Here is a 27,717-nt window from a genome sequence, read left to right as displayed (position 1 = left end):
TATGTGAAAATTAAGAGGATTTTATTGAATTTTATATGTTCTTGGAGAAAACCATTCGCATGTAAAAGCTTGACATTTGGTATGAGATTTTTATTCACACTTTAACATAAATTCTTTGATCTGGGGGTCAGACATAATTTTTCATTTCAACAGGACTTTCACATGATTACAGTCACAAAATTGGCACACTATATTAAAAAACTAAATCAGAGCTAGACAAAGTATGCAGCTTTATGCCAATTTAAATCTCAACATGCACCACCCCTCATACATGATCTTGGAAAAATCGTCTGTGAGCTTACTAAAATATTAACCAGAGAATGTCTGAGGTCACAGATGATTGTTTACAAAATAAAACCTCTTTTCCTAGTGCTACTCGTTTTGTTATAGAAAAATATTACAAATAAAAATTAGTGCTATTCAAGGTGTTCATTTCAAAGTCACATATGATACAGAGGTTCAAGCCATTTTTTCCTCTCATATAAAGATATGATGACACACAATGTGGAGACTGAATTACTGATCAACCACTTCCAACTCAGTAATGATACACTGTTTATTATGCTGACATTAAAAATGAGGGTGAAGTAAAACATTTGCAGGTATTGGGTACACTTATAATTTGTTCCTAGTCTGAGACTCAGAAAAATGCTACAGAAACATGACAAAATTTATATTTCTTCCTGATACAAGAAATTTGTCTAAAAATCTGTAATTATAAAACAGATTTGCTTTTTATAAAGAAATGGCTAACTTTTTTCCATGGTTGGATTCTTATTTGGAGACGATTCCAATTTTAATTTGGGCCCTCTTTTCCTGGAGGGTGGGGAGAGGTGGCCCGGTATTGTAAGGTATATTCGACAAATACAGGGATGTTTCAGAGGACTACAGAGCACTGCTACAATCAGCCAAACTGTAATAGTTCACTTTCTTGTGATTTTGTAAATTTTAAAGAAAAGAGGTCTCTTACAAGCTATATACAGCAGTTTACACTTCAGTGTTTCTTTTTCACTTGATATACAGTTCAAATTAATTTATGACAAGTACTTGTCACATAAATTTATGTAGGCACATCAAAATTCTGTAGCTTTACTGGAGGGGTGAAGTCTTCTGTGGGATCATGATTCTGGATTCCATTTCCTGAATAAGTGGGACTGAAAACAAAGATCAAGATTACTAGGCTCGTTCTTTTCTAAACAGACTGCAGTAAATATACATTAACAAATAGGTTGCTAAGCATATTCAGAAGACATGCTGCTTGAAATCAGAATAGAGTACTGGAATATTTAGGATTGATCTCAGGGGAAGAAATACACAAGCTAATGACACATCAGCTGACACCCTATAAGATGATATTAAAACATTCTGTCGGAAATGTGTTTCATTTGTAGGAAATTAGGAAAGTCCATATTGTGAGAAAAATGGTGCTTTCTCAGAAGGTTCTTTCAACTGAATTAAAGTTTATATAACATCAAATAATTTGACTGTATCCTGTATAAAGGAACAAATACACTGTACTTGTAGAACTGTCAGTGCTAAGTAAAACACATCTTTGGGAACTTATGGAAATGTAAGAATAAACAGCAAAGCCATATACAGTTATATGATTTTTTTGAATTAAAAGACAAGATAACAGTTATTTTCCAGAACAAATTACTCTTTGATCTTCCTGGTAGGATATGGGCTTAAATGTACCTGACGTGCAACATAGGTGGTACCATTCAGCCTGGTTGTTTTCTTCTAAAAATCAAGCAACTAGGATTTCATAGCGTGTGTGTGTGTGTGTGCGTGTGTGTGCGTGTGCGTGCGCGTGCGCGCGCGCGCGTGTGCGTGTGTATACATACATGTATAGGTGTACACATATGTACACATGCATACACATGTACATATGGAAAGTCTAAATACCAAATTAATTTTCAAAATTACTTTTTAATTGCTGTATTAAATTGTAATGCTTTGGGGAATGGACAATTTTGATGAGAAAGGAAAAGCTTAGAAAAAAATTTATTTGTATAATAAATTTTCAGAGAATACAGAAATGCACAAAAAGGGTAATGATGTAAAATTTACAACACATGAAGATCTGAGAACTGTACCAGACGACATATATACTTGAAAGAGTGAATATTCTCTATTGAAAAAATGTCCTATAACTGTCGAAGAAAAATATGACTATTTCTCCATTCCCTCAACCTTACAATTCACGATCCTAGAGCAACGTACTATTTTTTTTTTAAATACATATTAGCTTCAGGGTGAAAGAACATTAAAACAATGAGATGAGAAGAATGAAATGTTTTATGCCTATTAAGATATTACCTGTATAATATACCAGTTCTTCCCAGCCGTGTTTATGCCATGCTGCATTCCGTATATCTTCCCTGGTCTGAAGATCTTTGTAAGCTTAAAAATAGCCACACAGAAGAATTAAGACTTAAACCAAACATAATTCCACTAGTACAGTGGGAGACTGGTTCCAGGATCCGCTGTGAATACCAAAATCCGCAGGTGCTCAAATCCCATAGCCGGCCCTCTGTATCCATGGTTCTGTACCCTTGGATTTGACCAACTATAGGTCATATAGTACTGTGTGTACTTACTGAAAAAGATCTGCATATAAGTGGACCCCAGCAGTTCAAACCTGTGTTGTTCAAGGGTCAACTGTGTATCCATTAAGTGTTGATTCTGCTGCACTCCTCATTTTCTCAAAGAGCCTACAGACCTTCCTCAACTTATGATGGGGTTACATCCCAATAAACCCACTGTAAGCCAAAAATATTGTTAAGTCGAAAATGCATTCAATACACCTAACCTACTGGAAGAGACGAGCTTAGCCTAGCTTAGCTTAAACGTGCTCAGAACACTCACATTAGCCTACAGTTGGGCAAAATCATCTGACGCAGGGCCTATTTCATAATAAAGTGTTGAATATCTCATGTAACTTACTGAATACTGCACTAAAAGTAAGAAACAGAATAGTTTTAAGTGTATTGGTTGTTCACCCTCGTGACTGTGTAGCTGACTGGGAGCTGCGGCTGCCACTTCCCAGCATCACGAGAGAATGTACTGAAAGCCCAGGAAAAGAGCAAAATTCAAAATGTGAAGTAGAGTTTCTACTAAATGTGGATCACTTTTGCACCATCGTAAAGTTGGAAAATTCTCAGTTGAGCCGTCGTAAGTCAGGGACCGCCTATACTTTGGGAACTCAGTACTAAGCTGGAATGACAGTGAGCTGGCTATTTTGAGCAACTGTTAGCCCTCGTGGGAGACGCAAAACCACCCGGTCTCAAGACTCAGTCTTGCAGATTCAAGACGTGCCTTTACAAACCAAGTGAACTTCCTCAATACACGTTAAATCTGTAACCACACACTGTCAGACTACGGATAAGCAATATTAGATTCCATTTTTCTTAGCATTTATAAAGCACTACAGTGATCTGGGTGAGACTGTATTCAAGGCAGTGGAGAACAAAGAGACCCAACAGGGAGAACACAGCTGACCAGGGAGAGCTGCCTGGAAGCTGTGATCTGACCAAGTGGGTCTTCAGGTTGAAAAGGCCATTTTATCATCGACACGCAGGAACGGGAGGGAAAGGCACTCCAGGTGGAGGGAAGAGCACGGGCCAAGGGTCAGAGTCCTTGGGGTACAATTCGGATATCTCACCCAGGTGCCTTGGTCTCTGATTCCCAACCCGGGCAAGATCCTTCCAACCAGTGACCAGGGAAATGCCTCCTAGGCATCTGGACACGGTGTCAGTCGTGACTAAGAGATCACCCAGGGCTCCCTCCTCAGTTCTAATTTCTGTTTTGGGGCTTCCTTCTCCCTATGAGAAGACCTAACCTTGCAGGCCTGGTCTTAGATGGCCTCTGACCATCTAAAGACAAAAGCTCCCTCCACTAGTAATGGAGTATAAATTTATTACATAAAATATTGAAGATGCTGAAAAATAGAAGGAAAACAAAATCTTTTACCTCTCACCACCCGGAGGAAAACAGTTAACATTCATGTGACAAGCGGCAGTGTCCTCACCGGGGTTGGATGCACACCTAGGGTACCATGTGGTGACCCCTCGCCACCCCCTGCCCCACCCCCCGCAGGGAACACAGTTTGGAGGCCTGTGTTCTTTTACAAATTTTCTTAATTAAAAAAAAAATTGGGGGGGGATAAAATATACATAACAAAATTTACTATTTTAACTATTTTTAAATGTGTAGTTCAGTGGCATTAAGTACATTCACGTTGTGCCACCATTATCCATTGAACAATATCTTCCCATTCCCCTCTTCTCCCAACCCGATACACTTTACTCTACATTCTGCTTCTATGAATTTGAACAAACCACATTTTGTTCATCTGTCAATGCACCTTTGGGTTTGGGGAGGCTTTTAAAGATGGGAGGCACTGAGCCCATTCATACACTAAGGGAAGGAGGCCACAGATGGGGTGGTGGAGGAGCCGTGGCTGCAGCGAGGCCTTGAGGAGGTGGGGGCGGGATGGCATCACGTGCAAGGGTAACAGGAAGGGGGGCTGTGCTGGGGGGAAGACCTGCTTTGAAGCCAGACTTGCCGACGTCTGAGCCTGGCTCAGCTCCTGAACAGCTGTGGGTCCTGGGTGATTTATTCACCACCTGTGAGCCACAGGTATCTCATTTGTGGTGTGTGGCTGTAAGGATTAAAGGGAGTGGTGCATAAATAACCAACACACTGGAGGTGCTTGATAAATGTTGGTTCTCTTTCTCCAAAAAAAATGGAAAAGTGAGGCTAAGTTTTGGGGGCAGACAACTGAGAATTCATCTCTGCACATCTCAAGACTTTTTCCTATAAAGTAGGAAGTGGGCAGTGGACATTGGGGACACAGTCTCGAGACAAAAAGGAAGGTGGAGAAGGGCAGGGCCTCAGAGTAGACATGTGCTTGACCTCTGCCTGTGCGCCAAAGCACATGGGTCCTGACCCATCCATCTCCGCACTCGCTCACTACAGAGGCCGCCCTCAGAGGCCCCTCCAGGCTGGGGAAGGGGAGGGGTCTGTCTTTTCAGTTTATATCCTCTGGACAGATCATGCACTAAAAAATAATGATAAAAATGACTTCACTCCCACCTTGAACCCATAAAGGTTAAATTACAGTTAGTATAATCAAAAGGCAGGGACACAGAACACATCTTTTAAAGATCTGTTCGCAAATCTACTCCATTTGAAAAAACTGATCCTTAGGAGGTCAAATCTCAGCTGGCTAGAAAACAGCTCCCAGGAACACCACTGCCCCTGACATTCTGGGAACTGAGGGTTACTGGTGGCCTCTAATCATTTGGTGCAGGTTTCAATCTTTTAAATGCCGGGGAAGCCCAGTGTGTGTGGCTGAGGTGAGCAGTGGCTGGCGGGGGCTTGGAGTGGGGTCTCCTCCCCAGACACGGAGGGTTTCAGGGAAAGGTTCCAGGGGCACAATGTGAAAATGACTTTTCTTGCCTCAACTCACCCATTTAGACCCAGGTCCCCGGCAGGTATCTTACCGTTTAGCCCGTCGGCACGATCTGTAGTTTCCTGAGCACTTTTTATAATTTCCTGTGTCTCCATGGCTGTTCCAGCCCCTCCTTCCCACCTCTACCTGTCAGTCCCATCTAGATGCTGAAGTCTAGCTCGTATTCCACCTTTCACTGGTTTTCCCCCAATTCATAGCTTTGTATCCCTTTATATCCCGATATACACTCCTAACGCGGAGGGCCCCAACTGGAACTCCCTGCGTCACTCACCGCGCATGGCCTGGTGGCCTGTCCCTCAGGTTTGCTTTCCCGCTCAGCAGACCTGTCACCCGTCTCTGAGCCTCCTGCTAACCCAGGAGGCACGTGACTCCGCAGCACTTGGTGGACCAAACAGGGCAAACCAACACCTCAGCAAATTAATAAGGTTTGGAAAAAGTCATGCTTTTCATCTCTTTAATAACCATTTACAAATGTGCCCAGAATGAACCAAGCTACTGCTGAGACCCGGTTCCTGTTCAGCAGGTAGACAGACATAAACAGCCATGACTGTGACCACACACACACAGTATTGGGCTCTGGGGGCTCAGGGGACAGCGACATTCCCTTGGGGACAAAGGGGAACATCTGAGTCAGGCCCTGAAAGACACCAAAGATGGTGCCAAACCAAAGTGGGCAGGGATGGAAAAGGCGAGAGAAGGGCTTCTGGGACAGTAGAGTCAGACCCAAGGCAGGGGGTGGGCGCGCGTGTGGGCACCTCCTCTGCATGGAATGCAGGACCGTCCCTGGGGGAGCCGGGGGCAGCGCTATCATCTCCCCTCACCCGGGGCTGCTGCCTCACCTCTCTCGCCCCACTCTCACTTTCACCAGCGCACTGACGTGCCGCACATCTGTGGACCCTGCACTATTGACCTCTTGTTCTGGGTAGCCCAGCACCTACGTTCCATCTGGGACATTTGGCTCAGCTGCAGTGTTTAAGGTTCCTGACTTGAGATACGATTTACTGCCTAGGACAAGTTCGTTAGTAATGAACTCTGAAATCCCAGGAATACAAAAATGAAGGGAAAAAAACATACCCCAAAGATGATGCACCATATATAGCTGCCCAATCTGGGAGAAGAATCCTCCAACTGCTTCATTACTGTCCTGTCTGAAGCGAATTGCACGAGCCCTATAAGAAAAAAAACAACGTTCAGATATTGAATCAGGTATGTTAAAAAGTATCAGTAAGTTCCCTCCATCCTCAGCGCAAGTTGTTCAGAATGCATTCGAAAGTTGTTTTAATGTACATAAGATGTAAATGTACCTTTCTATAGCTACAGCAGTCATTTTTGTGAAAAATGGACAGTAATTCATAACTATTAAAATAAAAACAACATGGGACTTCCCTGGTGGTCCAGTAGGTAAGACTCCGCGTTCCCAATGCAGGGGGCCCAGGTTCGATCCCTGGTTGGGGAACTAGATCCCGCATGCATGCTGCAACTAAGAGTCCACATGCCGCAACGAAGACCCGGCACAGCCAAAATAAATAAATAAATAAAAAATAACAACAACGTGAGGATATGTGGTTGCACTGCTGATTCTATTTTTTTGTGTGTGTTATGTGGGCCTCTCACCGTCGTGGCCTCTCTCGTTGCGGAGCACAGGCTCCGGACGTGCTGGCTCAGCGGCCATGGCTTATGGGCCTAGCCGCTCCGCAGCATGTGGGATCTTCCCGGACCGGGGCACGAACCCGTGTCCCCTGCATCGGCAGGTGGACTCTCAACCACTGCACCACCAGGGAAGCCCTCACTGCTGATTCTTAACGTAAAGTCTAGAAAACTGGCAGAGGGTAGGCTAGGACCTGTCAACTTAAAAAAAGCTGCTTTCCAAGAACACACTGTGAGAAAGTGAGGGAATTCTCGATCTGAGAACCCCACGGTGCCACAGGCACTGTACTCCAAGGGAGACAGGGACCCTGCCTCGAGAACAGGGCTTAAAACAGAGAGGAAGGAAGTGTACCGCACCTACAAAGCAGCTGCACACCATGAACTCTGAGAAACCCGCAAGCTCTGTGATCTACAGCCGAGGGCGGGTGTCGAATTCTGCGACCCCTTGGACAGCATATGGAAGAACCATGGACGTGAGCTTCCTGGCAGTTCCAACTGTCAACTGGCAACCGGGGCACGAACCGGGGCACGAACCCGCGTCCTCCACATCGGCAGGTGGACTCCCAACCACTGTGCCACCAGGGAAGCCCTAAACTTTGCTTTTTAAGATTCCCTGCTGCAAAAGGTATCAGATTTTTAAACACCTTCTTTTGTGTCTGCACCAGTACTTTATTTTTACATTTAGTGATGCACTTGAAATCCTAAACAAGTTTTTAAAATGTGTATGTTTTCTTAAAGCAGTTTTCTAGAACCAAAGTTGAAAATGAAGGAAGCAGTTTCAAGTGATGTAGGAAGGTCACAGGTAGAGTCTCTCAAGAGACTCCACACCCCAGTTACCCAGTCAATTTATATCAACACTGCCCAGGCTTGGCCTGATGTCTCAGTCATATTAGGGTCCCAGAGTGGACAGGACTTGGGAAGATGGATTCATTCTAATTCATTTAAAAGAGCTGGAGGGCTTCCCTGGTGGCGCAGTGGTTGAGAGTCCACCTGCCGATGCAGGGGACACGGGTTCGTGCCCCGGTCTGGGAAGATCCCACATGCCGCGGAGCGGCTGGGCCCGTGAGCCATGGCTGCGCGTCCGGAGCCTGTGCTCCGCAACGGGAGAGGAGACTATGAACAAGGATTCAATCCACTAATATCCACAGTGAGAGACAAGATAAGTGAGTCGGCTTGACCAGCGCATTCTCTTCTTAGAGGCAAACTTCATAGTAACTGAATTAGAACATCTCAAAGGGGGGTGTGGAATCAGAGCAAGGGCAGCCTGTGGTGGGAGTGAGGAAGCCAGTCTCCTCAAGGTCACTTTGTACATCTTGGCTCTCATTCACCACGTGCTCAACCCCACAAAGGTGACCCATGCTTTCAGGTTCTTTAGGGGAAAAGGAGGGATCTCTTGCTATTGCCCCCATGGGCTACCTCCAAGCGATGTTAATTTCTTTAACCTTACATGTAGTGTTAAGTGATCATAATCTTCACAAAAATTACAAATCTGATTTGTAAATTATTGAAATTAAGCAAATCACTTTAATGTGCATTCTAACCCTATGGGGGAAAACCCTTAGTTTCATTGATAGTGATAAATATTCAGGACAGTTCATTTCATTTTGAATTCTTCTCATTCACTTTCTCAGTAGGCAAAGAAAACATACCTTGCCTTAGCCTGGAAATAATCAGAAGCATGAAGTGAAGAGGAGATCACCACCTTAGTTACCTATGTGCCAAAATACAAATTGAATGCTGAACTGGCTTTATAAATAATTTTTAAAATAACTGAAGAATAACCTCAGTTCCTTCCTTGTGGATTCCACGGTGGGCAAGTCTCAATGAGTAATACGGAAACATAGAACTGGGTGATCCTATTCTGTGGGCAACTAAATTACTACACTTATAGCATCAACCCTACCCCCGAATTCCTTAATAAAATGATGTCTACAATAATAGTATACAATCAAATATGTATTTCTTAGTTTTCAAATGAAAAGGAATTCTACCTTGCATTATTTAGCCTTTGATGACCTAAGAAGAAAAGATTCATTAGAAAAAAAGACCCCAGAACTGTTTTTTGGAGGTAGATCTTAGAAATTATCTAGCCCAAAGCAAGAAATTTTATAACTGAAAAAAAGAGAATATATAAATTGAAAGTAAGTAAAAAGTCATGGTTTTCCTTTTCCAAAGTGGTTGTACCATTTTACACTCACCAGAAATTTGTAAAGGTACCAATTCACTGACAACCTCATCAACACGTTATTCTGCCTTTTTAATTATAGCCATCCTAGTGGGTATGAAGTACTATCTCGCTGTGGTTTTACTTTGCATTTCCATACTGACTAAGGATGTTGAGCAGCTTTTCACGTCCTTTTTAGGCATTCATAGAGCTCCTCTGAAGAAATGTCTATTCAAATTCTTTGCCCATTAAATTTTTTTTCCCAAATTTATCTTATGATTTTATTTTTTATTGTGGTAAAAAGCACCTAACATTAAATTTATCTCAACCATTTTCAACTGTGCAGGCCAGTAGGGCCAAGTCTATTCACACTGTTGTGCAACAGATCGCCAGAACATTTTCATCTTGCAAAATTGAAATTATACCCACTAAACACCAACTCCCCTGCACCCAGCCCCTGGCAACCACCTTTTCATTTTCTGTGTCTATGGTTTTTACTACTTTAGAAACTTTCTATTAGTGGAATCATACAGTATTTGTCCCTTTCTGACTGGCTTATTTTGCTTAGCATAATGTTCTCAAGGTTCACCCTGCATGTGGCAGGACTTCCTTCTTTTTAAAGGCTGCATTAATATTCCATTATATATATATGCCACATTTTTATCCATTCATCTGTTGATGGGTATTTGGGTTGCTTCCACCTCTTACCTACTGTGAATAATGCTGTGATGAACATGGGTGTGCAAACATCTCTTTGAGATGCTGCTTTGAATTCTTTTGAATATATACCCAGAAGTAGGGTTGCTGGGTCAGAGAGTAATGCTATTTTCAATGTTTTGAAGAACTCTGTACTGTTTTCCATGATGACTGCCCCATTTTATATTCCTACCTACAGTACACAAGGGTTCCAATTTCTCTGTATCTTGCCAACACTTGTTATTTTTCTGTTCTTTTGATAATGGCCTTCTTAAAGGGAGTGAGATGAATGGAAAATAACTGTGGTTTTGATTTGCATTTATCTTATGATTAGTGATGCTGACCATCTTTTCATATGTTTTTTGGCTATTTGTGTATCTTTGGAGAACTGTCTATTCAAGTCCTTTGCCCATTTTTTAATTGAGTTATTTATCTTCTCGTGATTGAGTTGTATGATTTCTTCATATATTCAGGATACAAGTCCTTTATCAGATATGTGATTTGCAAAATTTTCTCCCAGTCTGTGACCCGTCTTTTAATTTTTAAAACTGTATCCTTTGAATTACAAAAGCTTTTAATTTTGATGAATTATAATTTACCATTTCTTTTCTTTGGTGGATTGTGATTTTGGTGCTTATGTAAGAACTCTTTGCCTAACCCTAGGTCACAAAGATATTCTCTTATGTCTTCTTCTGAAAGTGTTGTAATTTAGCTCTTACATCTAGGTCTACAATTCATTTTCGGTTAGTTTTTGTATACAGTGTGAGGCAGGGGTCTAAATTCATCTTTTTGCAAGGATACCTAGTTGTCTGAGGACCCTGTGATGAAAAGATTATCTGTCCCCACTGAATTGCTTTGGTACATTTGTCAAAAACCAATTGCTCACGTGCGTGAGAATTTATTTCTTGTCTTTCAATTCTATCCCATTGATCTATATGCCTGTCCGTATGCCAGTACCATACTGTCTTGATTATTCTAGCTTTGCAGTCAGTTTTGAAATTGAGGACTGTGAGTCCTGCAACTTTGTTCCTCTTTTTCAAGGTTGTTTTAGCTATTTTGGGTCCCTTGCATTTCTAAAGCCTGATGGGATTTTGACTGGGATTCTGTTGAATCTATAGATCAGTTTGAAGAAAAATTCATATTTTGCTAAACTAAGAAGAAAAAAAAAAGAAGCAATTGTATCATTGTGGTGCTCTGTTTATGTGACAAAAGCAACATTTCAGAAAAGATAACATCCAAGAAGAATATGAAATAACTTCATGTGACACTTGGGGGGTTTTGTTTTTTTTTAATAAAAAGTCCTTATCTCTTGGAGATATATACTAAAATATTTATAGATGAAATTTTATGTTGTCTGAGATTTACTTCCAAATACTCTGGGTTGGGGGATTTAGACCTAAGCAAGACTGGCCACGTGTTGATAATTACTGAAGCTAAGTAATGGGTATGGAAGGGAGACCTGTGGTATTTTTCTCTCTAGTTTTGTATATGTTTGAAAAATTTCATAATACAAATATATCAAACAAAACAACAGTCTAGTATCAAGTCATGGCACTAACCCCAGATTTTGTTTCTAGAAGTAACACTATGGCCTAAAAGAATCTATTTGTAAGACTTAACAACCTCATCATTTGGTAAAATACTCACCAGTAGTTGCCCCATTCAATCATAGTTCCTGGCTGAAAAGAGATTTGGATTCGGTTTGTTAGTTCTTCTGTGAAGAAATATGGAACTAACAGTATAAAAAACATCAAATGACAAGACTAACTTAAAAATTAACTTTTAATAATGTGAAATCTAACAGATAAAAAAAAATGTAACAAAATAGTATTATTCACTGTGTTCATACCTATCCCACAGTGGAAGTAATATTCTGTGGCTTCATCTAAGAAGACAACATACACACAAAGTGAGAGTTAATTAAGTCATCCAATTATAGTCATAAAAACCATAGTTAGGCCCACGATGATTAAATTGTTGGTACCTATTCAGACTTTATTGTGAAATTTTTAAATAATTCAATTTAAGTAAACCTAACAAGGACATCACTTGTTTTTTTTCCAGTATAATACTGAGCATTAGACCACCAAGATCTACTGATACTTTTTCACTTTAACTATGTTGCCACCTGGGCCTTTCTTTTTAGTGGTCACCTAAGTAGGGAAATATCTAGAAAGTCGTACAAATATTATTCCCCTTTTGTCTTACAGTGCTGTATAATGTCAACAGTCACATGCTTATTAGCTGCTCTAGTTCAATGACAATAGATGCTATATAATGTAGCTGATCCTGTATGTTACATCTTTTCCCTTATGTGTAAGACTATAAAAAACAAATGAGCTTAGCAAAGAGAAAGGAGGAGAAAGAAGGAAGGTTTAAAGAAAGGAAATAAGAGGAGAAGAACTGGACAGGGGAGAAAACAAGCCAAACACACATCACAGAACATTCGCTCAGTGTCTGCTGTTCACTCAGCATCAGGGGTGCGTGTCCTTCTGCACAGAAGAACAAGGGGACAGTTAACTCCTATTTCAGTACTTACTCGGAGCTGGTAAGATCTGAGTTCATATATATTCGGTCCTGACCGTGGGACAGGTTCATTCCAGAAACTGAACTCCAATAGCAGCTGATTCTTCCTCGAGAGAAGCATGTTGCTTCTCGCCTTACGGAATTCCGCAAATTCCTTTGAGTGAACAAAGGTGCTCATGAAATCTTCTAATATTTATATATTTATATTTATATCATAAATATTAGAAGATTTATATATAAACCCACTTTAGCAACATTTATGTTCCTCCCACAATAGAATACTATTATAAATAGGGTCCAGTTGGCCTGAGACAGTCCCAGTTTACATCTTGTTGAACCAGCATAATGACTATTAGTATTCCCTTTCACTCTCAAAAGTGTCCAAGTTTAGATATCAAACTACATAGTCATCCTAATTATTTAAATGACAAAGTAAACTAATTTAATTTCCTATGATTTTAGGTTCTTCTAACTGTTTGACAGCATATTGAGACAGGTGACATGGACACCTCAAAACATCAGAAAATCAAACAGCCATTTATATTGGGAATTCCCTGGCAGTCCAGTGGTTAGGACTCCGTGCTTTCACTGCTGAGGGCACGGGTTCAATCCCTGATCGGGAAATAAGATCCCACAAGCCTCACAGCAAGGTAAAAAAAAAAAAAAAAGTCATTTATATATGGACGGGGAGTCTACACAAAAGGTTTTCTTTCCTAATAATGTATGGCTGGTAGAATATTCTCCATTAACACACACCTCTTCGTGAACGGAAGGGGAGGATAGCAAAGTCGGCCCAAGATGAAGAATATGTGGTTGTCAGTTCCTGAAGCAGATATGTGTTAGGTAACCCAGACTGACTTACCGGTTTCAAAGTTCCAGCTTATCAAAGTACAATTGACTTTTACAATAAGAACTATCATTTTAATAGTATTACAACTGGTTACTCTATGTTTAAATACAACCTCAAGAGTCCAAATAATAAAATTTTTACTACAGAAAACAGTTTACTAACAAAAACGATGGCAGAAAAGAATCACTTAATTCTGTACTAACATCTACTATATCATTAGTCTTTTTCAAAAATCATTACCTGATTTTCTTTGAGTTTATTCATGACCTCCGTGAGGACTGGATAACCTCCTTCATACCTCCAGAGGTGAACTGAAATATATTTTAAACGATAACATACATTTAGAGTTTCATGATACTCTTACCTTGAAAATATTCTAGATATGCATGGTGTTAACACAGTACAAAACTGTAATGTGTGTTGGCTCAAGTTACACCATAAAGTTTCAATAATAGATTCAAACATGAAAAACAATCAAAAAGGAGTTTCTGCAGTGATTTACTGGAGAAGCTACTTTAACCATAAAACTAGACTGAGACTTGGAAAGCTTTGCTTATAAAAACAAGCATTATGTTAAAAATCATTTAAGTAATGACAGTAAAGGCTTAAGGAACAAGGGTTTATTCCAAAGACTTCTGCTTCCTACCAGCTTGATCCTGCTCGCCATACCACGTGTTCCAAGTCCCCACCAAAGTACAAGGGTAATGTTTATCTTCGTGAATCTTTGGCAACACCTCTTGACTTAAAGAGAAGAAAGAGCAACACTAATTAAACAACCACCGAAATTACACCAGGTGGACAACACATGATCAGTAACAGGAAAAGGTCATCTACTCTGTGTTCTGACAACTGACCTCAGAATACGTTTATGATAAAAAGACGTGCAGAATTAGCCTTTTGGCTGAATTCTGCTGTGCTCTCATGTCCCAATTATCAGAAGCTTAGGTGACTGATACCCCAGCTATCTAGAACAGTGGTAAGTAACTCAAGTATATTGATAAAAATGATTAAGAAGAGCCAAAGGTCCAAAAATTCCAGGAACTATGAGTCTATTATTTGCTGTTTCAGGAAAAAAAAAAAAAAAAGAAGTATATACTTAGGAATGGTGATGTGTATGAAAGCTAACTTTTGCTGGTTCCAAAGATGGGAAGGATGAGAGAAATGTGAATAGTAGAAAAAGAACGCGGGAAAAGAAAGGGAAGAAAGTCATGTGGAGGATGGGGCAGATGACAGGAGCGGCCCAGGAGGCACAGGAAGCAGCAGCAGAGAACGACTGGGCTTTAAGGAAGACGACGGAGCCGGGACACAACACAGTCTGGAAGCAAGCCCGACCCCAACAATCCCGAAGGGCGTCAAAGGGGCAGGAGAATCCAAATGAAAGAGACGACATGAGGCATAAATTAGTTTCTACTCAATTCAACCAGCTGAGGGGATTTGAAAGGTATCGCACCTAATCCCACGCCAGACACACCACCCAGTTTGTCGCTATTGATTGCGCACGGTCCTGGCAGTGTATTAATTTAACAGAGGTGTCAGAGCCTGGTTCCACGGAGACCTTCCCGCATTACAGATTCTAATGGACAGGGAAAGGTAAAGGGAAGAGCCATAACTGCATCATACCAAGAGAAAAGCTAAAATTTGCACACTTTTTGAATAGAAAAATTACGATGAAAAAGTGCCATATAGATCCAACAATGGATGCAAAAGATATCAAGGGTCAGAAATGGAACCTGTTCTCATTATTTGCTGACGTCAAGTGATATTAAGCTAGTGATCACCACCCGATGTTGAAGCACTAGGACTGGGTGGATATGACTAGTTAACAGAGAAAAGCTCTGAATGGTCTTATGTCTAACTGAAAACTCAAATGACTTTAAGACCCAGTACAATGACCAAACCACGTAATTTTTTGAAGGGTAGCATTTACTTTTAAAATTAAGATCAGATATTAAATGTATCTGATGTATGACCTGTGAAAGTTCAGAAATCACATGGGATTGATGGAAATTAGGGGTGGAGAAAGACAGATTATGTCAGGGAAATGGAATTGGGTTTTCTTTTTGCCACATGACATGATCAGGAAGTAAACCAACTCAGCACTGGAGCTAGTGTGGAAGACGGAAGCCTGCACAGATGACCCAGGTGAATGGAGGCTGTAAGGTAGGTAGTACTTGTACTCAGAACTTGATGAGTTGGGAAGAACCTCATTATCTGGGCCCCTAAAAACCAGGCTGGAAACAGGCAGCTGCTGAAAGTTTCAGAGAAAAGATAAACAAACATGATGAAGGAGAAAACAAAACTCAAGCAGATCAATTTGACAAACTTCTGGGTAATGGACTGCAGGGTGGGGCGAAGGTACAGGTGCAGCTTCAAACCCAGGAAGGCAGTCAGAAAGGGCTACTTGGAAATGGGCCTCAACAGGTCTGCAGAGGGAAACAAGCAAAGAGAAGCAAAATACACGTCAAATGAAGAATACACAGCCCTTAGTGACCAGCTAATCACATAAAACTAAGGCAAGAGTCAAATAAAACCATGGTGAGTGTCACACATGGAGAAACTGGAAAAGCAGCGTAATTCTGCACATTGAGTTTGAAGTGAGAACATGAATAGACAGACAGCCAGGAATCTGAGACAGGAGATGAAGTGAAAAAAAGGACAGGAAAGATAATCCAGGGAAACATCAGCATACAGAAAAATTCCATTTTATGAGAAGAGAATTAGAAAAAAGCATTTGTTTTATTTTTAGGGCACTTCTAAAATAAAGAGAACTGTGCTGAGGTGAGCAAGAAACTCAACGCTAATGTTATATTTCACGAACCACCTCCAAAAATAAAACAACAAAAGATGTTTTGCTTCTGAAAGTTATGCTGATTCTGGTAACAAAATCATTTGCTTTCTCATGAAAGCAGCAGATATGAAAGGTTAAAAAAAAGCTTTTAAATTATATTTGTGGACAACTGATCATTAAAATGCTATTTCTGTTAATAACTAACGCACTTAATTCTCTTTGGTCTTAAAGTTTACAAATTCGATAAGAATATATGGGTTTCATGTCATATGAGAATCTGCTGAAGGGACTTGAATCCTGGCGGATGGAAGACCCGGGAAGAAATGGCAGCTCTGCTGAAATCCATACAGGGCTCTCACGTGGCAATATTACTTAGGAGTAAAACTGGACACAGTGGAGGTCCCAGGGATGTGAATTCTAACTCCTAACACTCAGAGCTGTCCAGAAATGGAGCATATGAAATGTATTTAAGCATAGCGTCAGGAAGGGCTGCAGAAAGGACTCAAGCACTGGATGAGTAGCTGGGCTAGACCGCCTTGCAAGGTCCCTTCCAACCTGAAAGAGTCTAGTAACATTCCCAAGTCTGATAGCCTATGTGAGGAGTTAGCTGAACAAGCGCTTAAAATCAAAACATCCTTGGTAATGCCCAACAGAGCTCAACTTAAGAGCCTCTCCACGTTCAGCTTTAAGAAGAGGCGTGAAAGATCTCGCTCTGCTATCAAGGGTTAGTGCAACTGACAAATATTAAAATCATTATTTTTCCCCAAGTAAAGGATAGTTTGGTATACACACCAAATTTTGTTGTATGCTTCTAGGCATTCCGGTTTAACATTGTGAACTGAAACAAAAGAAAATTCAACGATAAACTTATGAACAAAGGGAAAAAAGTCAACTATGAAGATAGCAAACCTATGACTCACACTGTAATTTGTACAGACTGCTTGTTTCCCTTTTGGCTAGGAGATTAGAGTGAGCATCTTTCCTTGGATCAACTTTCCGGACAAATAAGGATTTTAACCAGCTGTCCTCTCGAGGTCTGATAATGGAAGACGCCAATTTCCTATGGAATAACAAATGCAAAAATTTGAGTTTAATCAGAGGTACAAAGATCCCAGGGTCTTTAGGTTGTGTCGTGTAGTACATTGTTTTCATAAATTCATCAATCCATTCAGCAAATACGCCTTGAGCACGCCGTCTAGGCACTATTCTAGAACCTGGGATACCGCATGTCCACTTTTCATGCCACCAGCGTGCACTCTGAACGCAGGAGCGGAGTGTGAGAGAAGTAACTTCGGCACTCCTAGGAGAGTTCTCACGTGTATCTCTGTGAGTTCCACCGTGTGTCCTTCCTTCCTCCAAGGAAATTTTCAACATAGAAAAACCATACAAGGAAACCTAGAATAGTCAAATTCACAGAGAAAGAAAGTAGAATGGTGGTTGCCGGGGGCAGAGGGGAGGGGAGAATGGGGAGTTACTACTTAATGGGTACAGAGCTTCAGTTGGGGAAGATGAAAAGGTTCTGGAGAGGGATGGTGGTGACAGTTGTACAACAATGTGAACATACTTAACGCCACTGAACTGTACTTAAAAATGGCAAATTTTATGTTATATGTACTTTACCACAACAAAAGAATGTGAAAAGGAATATACAGAGAAAGTGAATTCTTTCGTTAAAAAAACTATTTTACCCCTAAACTAAATTAACCTTAGAATCAAGATTTTTAACTCACAAAAACCTAAGAATACAGACTTCATTAACATATAAATAATTTGCTTATTTTCATCTTATAACTGAACTCCTACTATCCATGCTGTCAGAAAGTGAGGATAGATTTGACTTAAGTAACAAATTACACTTTACCTGTGAAATTTTAAGTGCATGTTTAATTCCCATATGCTTGCTGGTGGGATCACAAATTTGTGTGACCTCCCTAGAGGGCAGTGTGACATTATCTATAGCAAAATTAAAACTGCGTAGGCCTTTCGGCCTAAGAGTTGCACTTGTGGTATGTCCCACGGGCAGCTATATTTAGACAAGTGCACACAGCTGAATGCGTGCAAGCATTCCTTACTACCTTGTTTCCAGTTTGTTCCTGGTACAGGCAATTTGGAACCCATTAATGGGGACTGGTCAAATAAATCAAGGTAGAGCCAAAATCAGAATAGAATGCAATCAATACAAGGAATGAGGCAGATCTACACGCACTGATATGTTGGTATCGCTGAGATGAGTTACATGGAAAAGCAGGCCCAGAACAGTACCACAAATACACACACAAAGTGAACTGCTAATAGTGAGGACATCTGGGGACTGTGAGTGGGCTTGGGATGGGAGGGGCGAGTTTTCCTTTTCGCTGTATAACCTTCTGGACTCTTTGAGAATTTTCCATATACATATATTATTTTTATACCTAAAATTAGCTAAAATATCTAAAGTGCATGTTTAGAAACTCCTTTATGGGTAAGGTATATAGGTATACATAATCTGAGAACAAGATTTTAAAAATGAAAGCCTGGCTGAGACTCACCCTCTTCCTAACTTCACACAACCATAATCAAATGACAAATCGCGTCCCTTCATCTTCTCCACTTTAATTCATGCACAGTAAAATTACTCTTTTTGGGACTTACAGTTCTGTGAGTTTTGATAAATGCATAAAGCCATGTAACCACCACCACAGTAAGATAGGGAACAGTTCCTTCACTCCCTAAAATTCCTCCTTTTGTAATCAACCCTTCTCCCAACTCCTAGCAACCACTGATCTGTTCTATGTCTCTACAGTTTGCCTTTTGCAGAATGTCTCATATATGGAATCATACAGAATGTAGTCGTTTGAGTCTGTGCCCATTCTTTCTGCACGATCGCCTTTATGTGGATGACCATCCTCTCTGGCCAGGGCTATCACGGCGTACTCTTTATTGTTTTGATCTTTAATTCACGTACACATAAATGATCTTTTCTGCCCTTTGCTAGATCATGCCAAGGGCAGTAACGTGCTGGGATTCCAAATGACCAATACAAACACTCAGATCTTATCCAGTGCTTCAAAACAAGGTCTGGCTACTCACAGGCCAGTGTGAGCCTTTTCTGGGGGGATCTCTTGGAAACACTAGATGACTTCCTACAGACCATTTTCAATCTGTTTAGCAGACCTGTTTAAGGGCACAGATACCAAATATAAGAGGTAAAGAGAGAGTAACCCCAGGTGTTAAGGGGAGTTTAAACAAGAGGCAAGAAAAACTTGCATGACGTGCAAATTCCCCAATGCCTCATGAGATGAACAAGTGGATTCCACATTAATACAAATTCCTATTCTTATTCAACTATGGTGCTTTAGAAAAAACAGAACTCTAAATTTCACGGGTTACATTGGCAGCCTTTTTCTTTTTTTGCTTAAAAAAAATTGACTTGCTGCTTTAATGAACAAACATTACAGAACACTTTTCACTCCATATGACTGTTTTGAATTTAAAAACCAATTCATAGGATATTATCACAAATAGCTAGAAACCAGATAAAAAGATTTTTTTGGACCGATGGAGCTTACAAATATATAAACAAAATATACAAATATAAAATTAACAATAAAATGTTTTCTATAAATACAGTAATGATCAAGAAACAGAAAAGCATTTTTTCAAATCTTTTAAGATTAAAAAGCAGCAAGCTCATATTAAATAAGCAAAATAACAATTCCAGTACATGCAATTTTTCTTATTAGTGCATAGGACAGAAATATATAGTCCTAAGCGGCATTTGTAAAAAGAAGTTGGAAATTCTTCCATTTTGCTTTTATTATATGTTAAAATGCCTTAGAATTAAGAAAAGTGTTAATGGTGGTATCCCTGAAGGGAGGCTGGAGAGTTAAAATAGAGGAGACACACATCGTTCCCCATATAATATCTGTATTGACTATGTTTTTTATTTTACTCTTGTATTTTTTTAAGTACATGTTTAACCCCTAGTAAATACACTTAAAGCACTTAGGACAGCACCTGATTAATGGTGAGATTTTAAAACTTTTTAAAACTACTTAAAAAAAACTTTTAAAATTAAAAGAAATTATATATAAAAACTATTAGCTCTTTAGCAGAAACCAAAATCATATGGTATTTGTCTGGTTTCAATTCACTTTTTTTTTTTTCTTTCCAAATTTATTTTTGGCTGCATTCGGTCTTTGTTTCTGCACGCAGGCCTTCTCTAGTTGTGGTGAGCGGAGGCTACTCTTCGTTGTGGTGCGCAGGCTTCTCATTGCAGCGGCTTCTCTTGTTGCAGAGCACGGGCTCTAGGCACGCGGGCTTCAGAGCACAGGCTCAGTAGTTGTGGCGCACAGGCTTATTTGCTCCGCGGCATGTGGGATCTTCCCAGACCAGGCCTCGAACCTGTGTCCCCTGCATTGGCAGGTAGATTCTTAACCACTGCGCCACCAGGGAAGTCCCCACTCTTTGATTATATAAATAAACTAATTCTGAAGAAGGCAATTCTCCAAATGAATCATGGTAAAATTTACTTCAATAAAAATAAAAACATTTTTGTCAATTCGTTTAAAGTATTTCATTTTATTTTTTTTGGCTGTGCCACGTGGCTTGTGGGATCTTAGTTCCCTGACCAGGGATTGAACCCCAGGCCCTCGCCAGTGAAAGTACCAAGTCCTAACCATTGGACCACCAGGGAATTCCCGTGTTTAAAGTATCTTAAACACACCATGTTTTGGGATATTTGCTTAAATAATATCATGAAGCAAAAGGGCAAGCATATAAAATTAGTGATATGCAAAGTAGAAAGTTTTAAGATTTTTTTTTTTTTGCGGTACGCGGGCCTCTCACTGTTGTGGCCTCTCCCGTTGCGGAGCACAGGCTCCGGACGTGCAGGCTCAGCGGCCATGGCTCACAGGCCCAGCCGCTCCGCGGCATGTGGGATCTTCCCGGACTGGGGCATGAACCCGCGTCCCCTGCATCAGCAAGCAGACTCTCAACCACTGCGCCACCAGGGAAGCCCAGTTTTAAGATTTTTTTAACGGGACTTTGCATAGTTCGTTTTTGTTTTTTTTTTTAGTAATAACAATTATGAACATTGTACCCCTTATGAAAGGGGTACAATGGAAGTTTCTAAAAATATCAGCACTAAGGAATTTCATTAAGAAATACTCACCAAAGCAACCACTACTAATAGTTCTTAATGAATCCTTCCAGAAGTGCACAGACAAGCGTATACCATGTGCACTCATATTGATATTTAATTCCTATGGCATTTAATACTTTATAATAAAGAATTATTGATGGACTAAATCTGGAAGGGAAAAAAATTCCAAAGTAATTCTTCCCTTCCTCCTTAGAATTTAAGGGGATTACAAGCTAATAAGCACACACTTCCTGCTAGGCACTGGACTAGGCAGTTTGTTCCTGTCTTCTCATTTAATCCCCGCAACAATCTAGCAAGGTAGGTATTATTGCATTTTAAGGACTAGCTCACAGATGTTATTACACAACCTGAGCTAAGAAGCAGCAAGATAAAAATATGAACCCAGATCTAACTGTAAAGTTCAAAATATTTTCACTAATAAGGGATGCCTCCTCCACACAAACCTCCCCAAGTGAGCATTCGTTCCAGATTTTAATACCAAAGGGATTTACTTTAGGATGGGTAAGATGAGGTAAGGGATATGACACCACTTTGTAAGCTAAAGATTGACCTAAGAAGTAGTCAACATCACAGGACACACACAAGAGCCTGAGTGCTGCTTACTTGTCAAAGTTGGGTAGCAACTGTCTTGACAAATGAAAAAGTGTGGCGCAGCATAGCCCCAACTGACTGTTGAACTCTGAAATCTTTCAGCTGGCAGGTGACCAAAACTGCTTCATGTGCCCAGTCCAAGCTGAATCACGGAAAGGGATAGAAGCAGCCATGCTAACAGCTGTCAGGGTGATAAGACCTGGGCTGGGCCAGGGTGCTTTACCAGGAGTGACAAACACTGCAATCAGCTGTCTTTATAACATCATATATGTGTTGGGTGGCACTTTACAGCGGGTGAGGTAGGGGGCAGCACATCCTACAAAACACTAGATTCTAAATAGAAAAAGCATTATGTGCCTGGCTCAATGGATACAATGAACAGATGCCTAGCCTGCCCACTGTCATGGGAAAAACCTATCAGTAAACAGCCAGAGTGGTCACAGACACTGTGGACTCACATGCACTGTGGGAACTGGAGGGAATGAACCGCCTTGGCCTTGGCCAGCAAGGAGCGAGAGGGACTCCAGTGGAGACACTGTAGCTCTGTCTTGGAGGACAAGCAAGACAGGGACAAAGCTAGTGATAATCCCAGTCAAAGGGAACAACGTGTCCTGGGGCATGGAGTCGTGAAGCTGTGTGGCATGTTTCTGGAACAGCAAAGCATTCAGGAAGGCAAGAGAACAGGGTGTGGGAGGACAGTGAGAGGAACCACGGGAGGGCAAGCAGGCCAGGGGGGCTGGGCTCCCGTGCACCAAGCCTATCAGCTGGACCTTATCCTGTAGACGGGGCAACGCTAGCAAGTTTTCAGAAAAGATCCAGGCGTAAAAAGCAGCCCGGCGGTGGTGTGGTGGTGGACTAAGCAAGAAAGGCAGGGAGCATGGCTCCTGGGCTCCTGGCGGGCTGCCCAGTCCAGCAGTACCGGCACACCGAAGGCATCTGATACTCACTGGATGGACCAAAGGATGGTCCTGGGTTAAGATGATGGCAGGAGGGATGAAGGGGATGGATTACATTCAAAAGATACTCCTGAGGTGAAGAGGAGAAGACACGGATACTGATTAGGTGTGGAAGATGGTGTTTTGGTTTAGTCGGGGCAAATTACAGAAGGGAAATACATTTAACACAGAGACCACAGGATGAGGCAAGGGGCTTTGGTCGTCTGATCACCAAATATGCACGGACTGTGCCCTGCATGTGCCAGGCACTGGGCCAGGCTGAGGCTACGAAGAGGAATAAGCCTGGCCCTGACTTCACAGAGCTTGGTTTGCTGGTGGAAGCAGACGGACAAACGTGATCACAGTCCAGGGGAAGAAGGGCCCCTCCGTGGAGACACAGGTGGTGGGCGTGGCGGGCTGGGGCAGAGGGAGTGGGGTCTAGGTCAGTCTGAGGGAGACGTGGACCAGCCCTCTGAAGATGCACCTGTTGAGCTGAGGGCCTGGAAGATGAGGAACAGTTTGTCAGGTTGCTGCCCACGGGAGGAAGGACTTTCTCCGAAGCAGAACTCTAGCTGCCAAAGCCAGCGGAATGTGAATACAGCAGAGGGGAGATGGAGGGGCGGAGGCCGAAGGGCCCAGCCGAAGAAGAGTCTTGCCTTAAAGCAGGAGCCACGGGACTCCCCTCCCCCGCCCCACCGCCAAGCCCAGTAAATCTGTCTTCGCCACTGCTGCTAGAGACAGCCGTTCCCCAACCTTTAATTTTGAAAAACTTCAGACACAGAGATGAAAGAACAGTATAACGAAGACCGCTATGCCCTGTATCTAGATGAAAAATGAACATTTTATAATTTTTACTGTTTATATATATTTTGCTTTTTCATTTTTACCAAACCATATGAAACCAGAGTGCAGACATCATGATAAACCATCCCTAAATACTTCAGCACACATCTCCTAAGATCAAGGACAAACCATGTCACTAATAATAAATATCACATCTAAGGAAAATAATAATTCTATAATATCTAATATCCACTCCATCTTAAAATGTCCCCAATTGTCCCTAAAATGTTTTTTATAGATTTTTTTCTTGGTGGAGGTGGGGTGGAAAGGAAGAGGGATTAGGATCTAGTCAGGGTTCATGTCAGAGATCTTTCTAGTAGGAAAATGTCCTGCTCATTTGTTCTGGGGAATTCTCTAGCTGTCCCCCTCACCAATGGCTTCAAGTCTACACTCTTGATAGGAATCCAGCCGAGTGGTGATGCAGAGGCACAGTCAAGACATGCTGGAGGCAGAACTAACAGATCTGGCAACTGACTAGACGGGCGGGAGCAGGCAGGGAAGGGCTTGGGGAAGACCTGGTTTCTGGCCTGGACCACTAAATGCAAGATGTTCCACGGCTGGGGAGACAGAACCCAGGAGGAGCAAGCAGGCTTTGCAGGAGGAAGATGAGTTAAATTCTGGGTACATGGTCGTTTCCAGCACCTGGGGGACACTGATGCAGTGCTCAGTAAACAGCTGAGCAGAGGGCCTGGCACTGAGCAGAGCGAAGATGTACTTGGCAAATCGGCCTCCCGGGAACGCGTCCTCCATCCCTCCGGAACCACTCTCGCAAAGTCACTCACAACCACCCCTGTCGGTAAGTGTTTTTCTTCCGCCATCTTAACCTTCTGGCAGCATCTGGCACAGCTGAACCACTCCCTCTTTGAAATACCGCCCCCAGGCACTGACCAATAATGACCTCACAGCTGCCCCTTCCAGCTCCCTTGCTGCCTCTCCTTCCTATATCCAGCCTGTAAATATCCATACAGCCCAGGGCCTTCTTCTCAGCTCTTTCTCTATCCACACTCCTCAAGCAAATCTCATCCATTCCTATAGTTTAAAAAAGCATTTTATTATGAAAAATTTCAATCAAATACAATATAGTATACTGAAACCCATGGATCTATTAACATTTTGCATTCCTATATGCTGACAATTCTCAAATGCTGTCCAGACATCTCCTTGGAGGAGTCATATAGGTACAATAAGCCAACTGCCTACTGGGTCTTTCTATTCGAGTAGCCCACAGACATCTCCAATTTCACCGGGTTCAAAACTGCCCTGGATCCGCCCCCTCCCCACCCTGCACCTGTTCCTCCTTCTCTGAATGACTAGCAAGCACCCTGCGTGCCTTATTCACTGATGCTTCCCAACAGCACCTGGCACGTGGTGGGCACTCTCACCTTTGGAACAAACGAGTCTCGGTAAATGGCACCAGCATCTGCCTAGTTGGCCATCATCCTGACTGTCCCCTTTTCAAAGTCAGCCTGATCTTTTAAAAACGTAGATCAGATCATGTCACACTAAAGTGTATACCTTTAAACGTCTTCCAGAGTAAAATCCAAGCTCTCTCAATGGCTTGTGCGGCCTGGAATTATCGGGCCCCTGCTGCTCGCCACCTGTTCTCCATCTTCCCTTTACTCCTGCTCTTAGATTTTTCTCGGGTTTCCCAGTATGCCTGACTCCTCTCGTTCACGGCTTTCATGCCCACTGACCCTTCAGGTCTCAGCTTAATGCCACCTTCTCGGAGAGGCCTTCCATGACCTCATGCAGGGAGGTTCCCTGATTCTCCCATGCCACCTACCTCAATCTGTAAGTCTACGTGGGATTTCACCTCTGCCATGGCTTCCTGGGGAGAGTGACCATGGCTATTATGCTCAGGTTCATAGGGCTTCATCGACATCATATACATTCAATATCTGATAGAATCAATGAGTTAGCTGGGTCCAGACTGAGTCCTAAAGAACACCTACAGTTAAAGCAGACTAGAGCCCGGGAAGGAGTTGAGTAGTCAGAAGGTACAGGGCACCTTGTATAGAGACAAGGACGCCAGTGTCCAGAGCACTTGGCCCCAGCAGGAAGTGGGGGTACCGGGCACACCCGGGTCCAAATCTCCAGTTTATTAGCTTCAAGTGACCTTGGGCACTTTAGGGGAACACCTTCAGTCTCAGCTGTCTTTTGTGAAAAATAGAAAATATCAATTTCATGGGCTTTTATCATCTGTGTGAAAAAATAAAACAACAGTAGATACTTAATAACAGAATAAAAATAAAAGGAGGGTGATTTGTTAACCATCTTGGAAACATAAATATCAAATTTTGAAACACAAGTTGAGCATGAGTCCTAGGAAGGGCACTGGGCCTCAAGCCTCACAAACTTGGGTTCAAATGCCTTTTCCAGCCACGTGTCTCAAGCCCTTTAGGTTCCTTCTCATCTCTAAAATGCACATCCTATTACTTCTTAAGAGTGCTACTAGGATTACATTAAATAAGCCGTATCAGTATAAAGCTGGCCCGTATTAGGAGTTTAACAGGTAGCTCCCTCCCGCTTCCATTTTTAAGTGCCAACTGTATTTTCTATAGGCTCACTATTTAATTAAACACAAACAAAAAGAGAAAATTTAAGTTACCCAACGTAAAGAAACCGAAGAAGCAAATCGATGTGTAAGTTAGTATGGGATTTGGTTTTTCGATTTGGAAAATGGGACATGGCTATCTCAGGGATGGATTCTGACCAAATATTTAATCCAATGAGGTTAGAAAGAGTTTAAACACGAAGCCAACGTCCCCTTAGTGCTGATAACTGTACATACTTTTTGATTCGCTATCTACTTTTAAATGCAAGTCAACGACTGTTCTTAGGGCTGACACCTCTTCACTACTTCCCCGACCTCCACTTGAGGGCTCACCGGGGACGATACGGTATTTTATTTCTTCCTCACAACAACCCAGGAGGTGAGGGTTATCTCTACTGCCATTTGCGGAATCAAGCACTGAGGCTTTGCGCGGGCGAGCAGTGTTCTCAGGCGGCCGCAACTTCAGGGCCTGCGGCCTCAGGCATGCGCCCGCCGCCCTGCCACCGCTCCGGGTCGCGCCGGGTCAGGGTCCCGCAGGCCGGGCAGGCTCGGCGCGCGGACGTGGCTTCGGCGCCGAGCGTCGTTCCCACCGTGACCTTGAGCCCGGCCGGCCCGGCAGGCAGGCACTCCGACCTCGCCGAGGCTCCGACTCGCCCAGCCGCGCCGACCGAGGCCTCGGTCCCGCCGCCCCGCAGTCCGGGAGGCCCTGCCCAGTGGGAGCGCGGCCGGGCCGGGTCGTAGACTCGTGCCGGGGACCCGTGCCCTCCGCCCCGCGGCGGCCCCTCCCCGGCCGCTCCCGGAAAGGGCGGCGCTGCTCACCAGAGCCCGGGCTGGAGGTTGCAGGGCCCGGCCCGCCGCAGAAAGCTGCCGGCCGAGGCCGCTCCGCCGGCGCGCAGTACTCGCGCCGCCATCTTGCTCCGGCGCCTCGGCTCCCACCGCCCGGGCCGCCGCTGACGCCGCCGCCGCCGCCGCCGCCGCCGCGACCCCTCCCCCGGCCGGGCCAGCCGAGGCGGGGGCGGGGCAGGGCGGGGCGGGCGCGATACCGCTGCAGAGCGGGGCGCGGCCGCCAGAGGGAGCGGGGCCCGCGGCGGTCGCGTCCGCAGTGCGTGCCGGCTCTGAGGTCCCGCAGCTGCGAGCCGCGAGAAAGGGAACCCGGAGAAAAACCTATTTTGAGACTTTAAGCTCCAGCGAAAGGAGCTCGGTGCGTAACACAGGGTGCGCCAAAGGAACAAGGGCAAGGCTTGAACCCACGTGGAGAGATCCACAAGGGGAGAGTAACACGGTTCCTAGGGGAATCCAGGAGCTGGGGTGCGAAGCTGGGGGGGGGCGGGCTTCTCCCCGAATACCCTTTTGGATTTTGCTCCGTGTAAATATATTGCCTATTACGCTGTAATAGAAGCATTCTGGATGGACGCACACTCAGGTTCTCTCGTGGTCTCCAGACTCCATTGTTCCCGTTGATTTCAGCACCGGTGGGCTGGGCCCCATCCTCGCCCTCGAGCCG

The 27,717-nt window shown here is 43.0% G+C and overlaps 1 protein-coding gene across 2 annotated transcripts; it reads right to left on the bottom strand.

The window, feature by feature from the left end:
- On the bottom strand, positions 1 to 27,201 carry NIPSNAP2 (nipsnap homolog 2). Of its 2 annotated transcripts, XM_012532579.3 has the most exons (10): positions 27,033 to 27,196; positions 17,068 to 17,207; positions 16,940 to 16,985; positions 14,006 to 14,100; positions 13,600 to 13,670; positions 12,523 to 12,663; positions 11,631 to 11,662; positions 6,551 to 6,645; positions 2,320 to 2,403; positions 1 to 1,154 (listed from the first exon to the last, which is right to left on the bottom strand). In XM_012532579.3, exons 1-10 carry the CDS (start codon positions 27,122 to 27,124, stop codon positions 1,090 to 1,092), a joined length of 861 nt encoding a protein of 286 aa, XP_012388033.2. In that variant the 5' UTR covers positions 27,125 to 27,196; the 3' UTR covers positions 1 to 1,089. The 2 variants fall into 2 exon arrangements, with proteins under 2 accessions (XP_012388033.2, XP_049555825.1); XM_049699868.1 differs by lacking the exons at positions 13,600 to 13,670; positions 16,940 to 16,985 and having other exon boundaries at positions 27,033 to 27,201.
- Between the last annotated feature and the right edge of the window lie 516 nt (positions 27,202 to 27,717).

This window comes from Orcinus orca, chromosome 16 (genome assembly GCF_937001465.1).
Source record: "Orcinus orca chromosome 16, mOrcOrc1.1, whole genome shotgun sequence".
Classification (NCBI taxonomy): Eukaryota; Metazoa; Chordata; class Mammalia; order Artiodactyla; family Delphinidae; genus Orcinus; species Orcinus orca.
This window is presented reverse-complemented; position numbering and strand designations above follow the sequence as displayed.